The 9,443-nt window shown below is 40.0% G+C and overlaps 1 protein-coding gene across 19 annotated transcripts in view; it reads right to left on the bottom strand.

The window, feature by feature from the left end:
• Positions 1-346: 346 nt before the first annotated feature.
• Positions 347-9,443, bottom strand: part of DTNA (dystrobrevin alpha) — a 224,053-nt gene continuing 214,956 nt past the window's right edge. For 17 of the 19 annotated variants that reach the window (XM_063168301.1, XM_063168293.1, XM_063168283.1 and 14 more), the window contains one exon: positions 347-3,869. In XM_063168301.1, coding sequence (XP_063024371.1) covers positions 3,714-3,869 — 156 coding nt within the window. In that variant the 3' untranslated portion in view covers positions 347-3,713. The remainder of the gene's footprint in view (positions 3,870-9,443) is intronic. The other 2 variants (XM_063168339.1, XM_063168341.1) reach the window with 1 other exon arrangement.

Genomic DNA, 9,443 nt, shown 5'->3' with positions numbered 1-9,443 from the left:
ATCTGCTTATGGTCATTTTCATTGCTGTTAAGGGGAATCAGGGGCAGGTGTTTTACAGATGGGGAACTTCATTTTCAGGTTGTGGACTGCTAAAGATACATAGAATTAAGAAAGGAAGAAAGAAGAAACTGCTTGGGCCACAGAAAGCAGGTGCTGCACAGTACCAAGTTCAAAGTGCTGTGGAAGGTGGTGGAGGGGGTTCTGTCATGACATGGTGGAGGAGACAAAGACTAATTGCTGCACCACAGGGACACACTTTCCTTCTCTACTGGAAAAAATGCTGTTTGGGCTCCGTGAAACAGCACATTGAAAACGAAAATAAGCCACAAATACGATGCTCCATAAATTCCTTTTAAAAATCTTTTTAATGAAGAAATAATTCCATTCCAAAATATAGACACACAATTAAATAGTTTAATCACTTCAAAATATAACATGTCCCCAGTAGGTTCCAACACACACACACAAAACAATACTGAACAGCAATACAAAAACCCCATACAATAGCAGTTCTGTTACAATACCAATGAATATCGTGACATTTTTAGTGTCTCTGCATCTGTCTCAAGTGGTGTCAAGTACAGTGTTTTAAAAATGCGTTGCAGTTAGTAGCCTCAAGATGTAACTCTTCGTACTTTTTTTTGTTGTTTTTTGGTTCAAAGGTAAAAATGCCCTTTATTCTTCAGGACACTGTGGAGTGCTTGTTGTTCACAGCTCCACCTGCTGAATTGAACCAGTGTGATCACAGCAACCCGAGGTTGCAATATTTACAAGGTCTATCTACAGTAATTGCCAAGAACCAATAAGAATGGGAGAAGGTGACGACTGAAAGTAAAGGCGGACACACTTATGATAAATTATGATGCAACAATTTGGCTCATGCATATAAGAAAATACATATTATATCACAACAAAGGCCACACACCTTTTTATGCAGTTTAGTTAACATTACTACTTACAGACAACCCATTCTCCACCTTCGCTTTGGACATTCAAGGACCCTATATATCTTCACATCCCTGTCTCCTGATTCCAAACCACTGGTTTTCCTCCAGTGACAGCAAAACCACCCGGAGCTTTGATGGTTGTGGCGGGCCATGGGTAATTAAGAAAAGGGCCGTACCAGGGACCTCTTCTGTAACTCTGTTTGTTTTAATGACCGCAAACCACAACCAAAATAATAGTCAACAAACAGACAAAGACCAGCTGGGTGAAAATGCAGCCAGCTTAACAGTTGGGAAAATGCTTAAAATAGACATTTGCAGAGCTAAGTAAGAGGTGCTTCATCTCAGAGCTCCAGGGCATAAGGGACCCAGAACTCCTAAGGGATCACCCTGTTGACACCAGCCTAAAAGAAAGGTGCTTGATTAGTCAACTTCAGTTCTTCCTCCTGGTTCAGAAGTTCTTGCACTGGATTTAGGCTAGTGCATCTATTTTAAGTGTAGTAACAATGAGCACGCGGACATTGAGGTGATGAGAGGGATCTATTACTTTGGGCACAGTTAAACATGACATGGGTTGAATTAATCAGCCATTGCACATAGCTGTGTTCTAGCTTGTTTTCTCCCTGTTCAGGAAATGCTTGCCTGGAGTCCTGAGCTGACAGCAATGTCTACAGGTTCACTGGAGTAGCTTAAAACATGGAGTGCTAGGCACTAGTGGAGGCTAACTCATTCCTGAGAGGAGGCTGGAGGAGGGGACAGTGGAGGATATGGTGCCTGCCTTGCCAGGATGGCACATACCCAGGAGCAAAGACCAGTGACTGCAAAAATGAAAAGCTTACATGAAGATATCTGGATCCCTTAGTATGCATTTGGATGTCTGAGAGCAAGCCCAGGTATGCAAGGATATACAGACAAGAGATCTGCATACACAATAAAATGATATGAAAGTGAAATGGCAGCAGCTCTTCCATACAGATACTCATTCCCTAACACATAGTGCCCAGGGAAACAGCCACGAGCCTGGAGAATGCATGCAAACAAGTGGACTTACTGGGTCGAGCTACATAGCAATCTCATGTAAACACGGCAGCACACATCCACGTCACCATGAAAGCAAGGACAGACAAGCCACGGTAACCTGCTTTAGATGGGTATCTCATCACTTGCTGTAGGCAAACTGTGCTGGTGTGAAATATCTGTATGAAACACCACTGTGTTCAGGGCTGTTAGACAGTGTCACTTCAGGTCAGCCAGGCACTGGAAGCCCAGTCTTGCATTAGGGCAGTAAAGTTACCTTGGCACAGAGGCGGCCCTGAGCTAACACTGCACAGCTCAGGTGGCCAGCATGGAACACCTCCTGGTGTCCCTGCCCTGCTGCTGCTCCAGCTGTCCCTGGCCTGGCTCTGGTTGCTCTGCATGGCAGTGCCATGTGCCACGGAGGTGCCACCTTTGTTTTGGAGCAGGGTGCTCTGGGGAGCAGTTGATGCTAGTTTGTGTCAATGCCCGCTCAGGAGTATCTGTAGGTTTGTGGTCACAGCAGAGCAAACACTTTTTAGCCAGCAGCCTCACTGCCTAACCCTGCCTAATGGCCACGTCAGTCCCCTTTCTCCTGAAATGCCTTGATACTGGAAAAATACTAAACTGGACGAAACATTCTGTAACTGTATGCCTGTCCTTTCGCAAGAACCCACTGCTCTTCTTGTGCTTTTCACTGAGCGCTATTTCTCCATCCAGCTCTGAAAGAGTCTCACCACACATTTCCAAGAGGGCATGCAGAACATCTGGTGGCTGGCTAAGGCAGTACACATTCGGAAATCAAAAGGAAACAGTTGCAAGCGCACTTTAAGCCTGTACATTTAAAGCTGAAGGCCTCGAAAATAACATAATGGTAGGGGGCGGGGAGGAAGAGGAGGGGCAGAGAGATGGAAAGAGCTGGTTTGTTGAACACATGCTTACTAAAGCTAAAACATCAATGAAACAATACCATGGAGGATTATACGTAACATCAGTCAGTTCAGGGATCTTATGGCACCTGTGGTTTATAAACAGCTTTAGCAACGAGTATTTCAAAACATAGTTCACAGTTTTAAGAAGATCTGTGCTGATTTAAAAACTAGATTCTATATCATTTGAATGTCACCTTTTGTATATGATATCTATTTGGAAAAAAAATATTTACACTAACTTCTATGGCTGATTTGTTAGACTATTTTGAAAGAAACATTCCTAAGTTACACATTAGCCCTAAATTAGAGAAGTTTATTATTATTATTAATTATATTATTATTATTTTAGTACATTTTGCATAAGCCTTAATTTAAAGACTTGCAAACAAATTGCAAATATAGTCTGGTACTTTGTTTTTCGGGCTACTAGATATATACACTCAGGAGTATCATCGTTCAGTGTTAAATGCATAATTGTCGCTTTTTATTTCTCCCGTGGAAAAAAAAAATGTACAGTGTATAGTAAACCAATCTACTAAAATCTTAAAGTATTCAGAAATCAAATTTCTAACTATAAACAGTATTGTCTTTGTAAACTGAACAGGTTCAATATCATGTGCAAAGGGTTCACGTGAGTTATTAACAGCGCCGCCGTGTGTGACAGCAGCACGTGCGTCAGTCTGTTTGCTTCGCCAGTAATGAGCCATGTTACAGAAGATGTAGCTAATATAAGTTAGCTTTAAACAAAAGTCTTGTTGTCAAAAAACACACATCTACAAACTACAACTCTTAGAACAAAAGTACTGTGCTACAGTCCTCAGAATTAGTTATGTGATTTTTTCGTCAAGAGACGCTGCACCTCTTGGTTCCACTCTTCTGTGAAGTTCGCAGCTGAGTTTTCTTCATCATCTGTCCGAAAGCAGCTCTCCTCATCATCAGTTCTCACGTAGCTTTCATTGTCTGTCTGACTGCAGCTTCCCTGTTGAGAAACATTTATGGAAGGTTTTTAAAGAATTTATGGAAGATTTTTTTTTAAAGAGTGCTAGTTTAACATGCTGCATTCATGCAGGCAGAGCAAGTAAAGCCTCTGACTGCTGCTTCATTGAGAGAAAAAGGAAGCTGGCCAACTCCTGTGGTTATCCCTCAAGGAGTTAAAAAAGGAAAAAAGCCATTCTACCTAGGTGAGCTATAGGTATCTGAGCTGTAAATAGAAACTTACAGGCCATGTGGGAACTTGGAAAATTCCTTTGTCATGGGCAAGAAGACAAGGGAAGTTTCCTGCTCTGTTGCTGCCTGCTCTGCTGTGGGACCTAGGGGAAACTCAGTCTGCACTGACACAGACTTGCAGCGTTCCCATTTTCCCTTCCACTTTCCCCTTCCAGCTCACTCTATAAATAGACTATTGAAAGTGAAACCATGGTTCATCCACCTAGTGCAGTGTTCAGCCACTTGATTTACAGCCACTCACCATCATGAGCCTCCCCTCACATGTAAATATCTTGTATGTTTTACTGTGTCTAAGAAAACCTCTAGTTACTTTAAAAGTATGATTCTGGGTGCTACAGCTCATGAACAGCCTAGTCCACTGGTGCACAGTTTTTGCCTGTGCTCCTCTGTATACTGAAGCATCAGTGAGTATGTTAAATTCCTACAGAGTATGTTAAATTCCTACAGAACAGGCATCAAGTTTTAGATGGTCATGGAAAATGCTTGATAGGTTACTGCTGCTTCTTCTCAGAACAATGTCAGCATCTACAGACAGGCAATAGTGCAAACTTCTGCTTCTGGAACATTTCTTGTAAGGGCACTGTTTACACACTTGACCCTTCCTAAGTAAAGGAACTCATTCATTTTTCTTTTGAACTACCTTAGAGAGAAAACCAATCTGCATTGCATGAGATACAATAATCACAGCATAATATACCACTCCCCACACACAAATTCTTTCCTACTCCACTCAGGCATAAAGCTGGCCTAAAAGATGGGAGATGAAATGCAAATTACTCTGGCAAAAATAGTTAAATTAAATCTGATGAATGAAGAAAGGTCAGGTAGTTTAGTTTGCTGCTTCCCCTTCCTGAGACCATTTGATTGTCTTAATTATTCAAGCACAAACACTTCCACCCCATTCCTTAATACCTAAGCATGCCAAATGGTATCATGATCTTAATTTAGTGTCTCCTTGTGTCAGATGGTTACAAAAGACAAGCATTAACATTTTGTTGATAAATGCAAAGAAAACCTGCAGTGCAAGTCTAGTGAGAGTTTAATAAAAAACTTCTGAGGTACATCTTAAATGATATCTTCTAAAAATCAGACAGGCACCTGTACTTAAGTCTGCAAACTAATTTGGTAATCTTAGCAAAGGAACACTTTGCTCTTCACAATTCAGACAAAAAAATGCAAATCAAAGGCATGGAAGAGGTCAGTTCTCAGCTGTCTGAGACTGACTTTTACTGAATCAGCTTCAGGGTTATGTAAATAATAGTATCCTTTAAGGTGGAAAAGATTATTCAGACCAGCCATTAACCCAGCACTGCCAAGCGTCACCACTAAACCACGTCCCCAAGTGCCACATCCACATGCCTTTCAAATATCTCCAGGGATGGTGACTCAACCACTTCCTTGGGCAGCCTGTTCCAATGCTTGGCAACCCTTTTGGTGACAACGTTTTTCCTAATATACAAAAATATAGGAACGTGTCATATTTCGTGATGGTACCATTATAAACCACAAGAGTAAAATAAGAGTGGCTTGTGAAACATGGGATGCATTAAGACACATTGACAGCAATGCTAAATATTTGGGTTTGCTTCCTATTTTCTGGATAAATTACTTCCCTTTGGTGGATTGTGGGAAGGGTTATTCTAAATTCTCCCCAGGCTTCTGTCTGTTTCACAGCCAGGACAGACATATTTTCCTACAGGGATAGAGATATTTTCCTACAAGAGATAATGAGTACTAATGAACATCAGAGCTCTAAATTCACTGCAACATTTTGGAAGTGCCAAAATTAATTCCAATTTAAGATTCTTACGATTTTTCATTATATAAAACTGTTTCTAGACCTCTTCTTTTACTTAATCCACAGCTTCTTTTCTGTTACTTGCCATTCAGTGATTTTTCAAAAAACATCCTTATCACTTGTGTAATTTTAGAACTGAATTCACAAATTTAAGCTCCTTCTTCCCTGATAACTTGGTCACAGTTTTTTCACAGTGTTTTTTACACCTACATGCTAAGAAGAGGAGGACTTAGGGAGAAAAATAAACCAAAAAGAAAACCAAAACATAGCTGAGTGAATATAGCAGACATTTTTGAAAATTACTGTGCTGTTATCCTCCTGTTATTTTCAAATGGAATGGTCCAGATAATGCTGGCTTTTATGTATTTGCTCAAGAAAAAACCAAAAAAGACTGGACTAGACTGACCACACTCTCCCTTGGGTTTTATCACCTGACGTCTGATGTGTTCTTAATCTCTGCTGGGAAACATGAAAACAGAGGTTCAAAAAAAATGGCAAGAGATGAGAAAAAGATGAAAATGTTACTCAACACGAATTCTGCCCTGGAAAAACAGTCAAATTGAATACAAGGTATTTTTAAAGAATACACTCATATAAAACACTTGAGAGGATTTGGGGTCTTAGTGTTTGAAAAAAAATTCACCTGTTTCAATAGAAACCATTCAGTCACTTCTGCAATGGAAAATGTCTCCCCAAGACACCCAAAGCCTCAGATCCCACAACAGTTCATGTTACAAGGTTTTGAGAGAGTGGGAATGGAACTCAATCTTTAACTGAAATTATTAAATTTTGTCAAGAGAGGGAAAATCACAGTCAAAATCTGAGAACAAAATCGGCAATAAAGCCTCCTCTCTGCACTCCCTCTCAGTGGATGCCTTAGGTCTGATTTCTATTAGCTTTTCACACCTTCTCCCCTGTTTTAATAATGCACGTACATGAATTAGGCATGACCAATTCAAATGTGTGCCAGCACTAAGAAAGCACAGCTTTAGAAAAATCTAGGAAATTGTAGGTCTCGTGAGGACATGTCCACTGCATGAGTCAACTGCAACTAATTGAAAATGACAACTTCTCAACCAGTCTCTGAAATGCAAGATTTCTGCTCCCATTGGCTGCCCTTGGCAAAAAACCAAATGCTATCAAGGGGATAAAGGTAAAATAATATCAGTTTCACCTAATGTCAAGATCTACCTAGTACCTGCTGAGAACAAGCTCAAATTCACTCTGCTTCTTTACTAAAAATAAAACAAGCATATTTAACATAAAAAGTAAATTGAAAACACAAATTATTTTCTATCTATTACTGGAATCACTTGTTCTCTTGGGAATTTGTTATATACTAGATGCTATTTCAAATCAATTCTGGAAAATTGTACACAGCACTTTTAAAGATGCAAATAGATTGCAAAAATCATCAATCAAATACCATCAACTTCAGATGAATGAGGAAATGAATAAAACTCTGTGGCTGGCCATCAGCAGCAATATCACAAGGAGCTACAATAAACTGATCTAATTTCCCCCCCCCCTTTTTTTTTTTTTTTTAATAAGCACAAACATAATACTGGTGTGAGAAAGTCTGCTGACTTTCTACTTCCTATGGCCACCTAGGGCCATATCAGTTGTATTGGTATCACTATTGAATGAATAAGGGCTTAGAAATAAAAATATCCATGCAGCTTCTAAGCTTCAAGCAAGAACCCAATGGAAACTGCAAAAGCACTTTAGATACTATGAATGGCATAAACTATTTTGAAGTTATTTTTCCAGTGCTGTGAAAGGTAAGTACCAAATAAAATACACAAGATATAACAGACGTGCATATTCACAACAGAGTGAATCTTGAGAAGATTCACTTACCATGTGAAGATGGATTTATCATAATGCACCATAATGCATTTTGTTCTTGTGGATATAGGTGAAGTGCCAAGTCCACCAGTTTTGGATGCCCATTTCTGTAGGGTTGGGCTTTTCTAGTTTCTGGGAATGTTACACTCTTTGGTACTGGCCAGAGGGCTACCCTGGGAGCTATGAAGAATTTCACTATCAAAATCTTTCTTTTTGACAAGGTTTCGAATCATTCAGGAGATGAGACAGTATCTCAGTCTCAGATATCTGCTAATTCGAGATGGGATACAGATTTTCAAGAAAGCCAGGCTTCCAGGGCAGTATGTTTTCCCACGTCACTATGTTAACACTACTTCCCAAAAAAAGAGGAAACCTTATATAGAATTGTCTGAGTTTTGTAATTCTAATTAAAAATGGGTTTTTTTTATTTATTATTGCAAATTGTAATTATATTCACTTATATACAAAATTTCCACTATATACATTGTTATACATACAAATTATTATTGAAATATCTACTTTCCTTTCACATGACCTGATCTAAAACTGACAAATGCACCAAAACAGAGTAAGGAAACTTATTCTGCCGGCAGTAAATGTTTAGGGAACTTTATATGGCTCATGTTTTTAACAAGACTACTGAGAAAATGAATGTAACCCGAGGAGCAATGTTAGGAGAATTTTTATGAGCAGTTATTTGGTGTTTATAGTACTCTGGGTATTGCAGTTTATTTGCTTTTCACATCCAGTTATTCTGCTTCAGCTGCAAGAGACACTAAGACAGATGCCTTGGAAATACCCTTTAGCAGCTGCTTTCACAAGGTACACATTTTAACAGTCAAATTTCACTGTCATCAGAAGACACAAACCCCTTGAATCAGGGTCAAGTTTTACCATCAAAACTGCCATATAAGTGAGGAGGTCTAGGATAAAACATGACACACAAAATTTAACAATGTGAGTTCCTGTTAGAGTTGGCACAGGCCAGTTCACTGGTTTTGCTCATCTGAACATGACCCTGCCCAAGCTCCAGTGTCCATTCGATTGTTGACCTCTGCTTGCTTTCAGCTCTGGCTTTGAGGAAGAGGCTCAGTCTGCAGACTGGAATCAGGTCCCTATTCTGATTTCTCCTCCCTTTCCATCCCCATCATCCCATGGTTCAGAGTCTCAGCAGGATGGACAGCACTGTCTCACTGCCATCTTCACAGCTGGGCCCTGCACTCTCCTGGAGAGCCAGAAATGCAGAGTCCATGGCTTCAGATGAGGCAAGAAGAAATGCATGGTCTCCCATTTCCTGGGGAAATGTTCAGAGTTACAGGCTACTTCACAAAAATAGATGTTGTCTGTCTTCCTGAGGAAAAACACAATTGCTGAACTTGGCAGTAACCTCAGTGCTGCAACTGTGAGGTTGGCACATGTAAGAAACATGCCCTCAATATGGTGATGCCTTGTTGGGGCTACCTAGAAACAGAGGTCAGGCAAAACTAAGGGAATAAAAAGCTGTTATATTTATTGAAGTGCCTTCAGGTACATTTCAGGCAGATTAAGCCCTCCAGGGCTATACCCAAAAAATGGATGACAGGTCATGAGTTTTCACACTTTTATAAGTGTGGTCCATTTGCAAATTGGGTATTAATTTTCCAATTACAGCTTCAGGTAATGAAGTCATTTACCCCAAGT

The sequence above is a fragment of the Melospiza melodia genome, chromosome 1 (assembly GCF_035770615.1).
Source record: "Melospiza melodia melodia isolate bMelMel2 chromosome 1, bMelMel2.pri, whole genome shotgun sequence".
Lineage (NCBI taxonomy): Eukaryota > Metazoa > Chordata > Aves > Passeriformes > Passerellidae > Melospiza > Melospiza melodia.
Note: the sequence above shows the minus strand (reverse complement) of the source record. Positions and strands in the feature narration are given on the sequence as shown.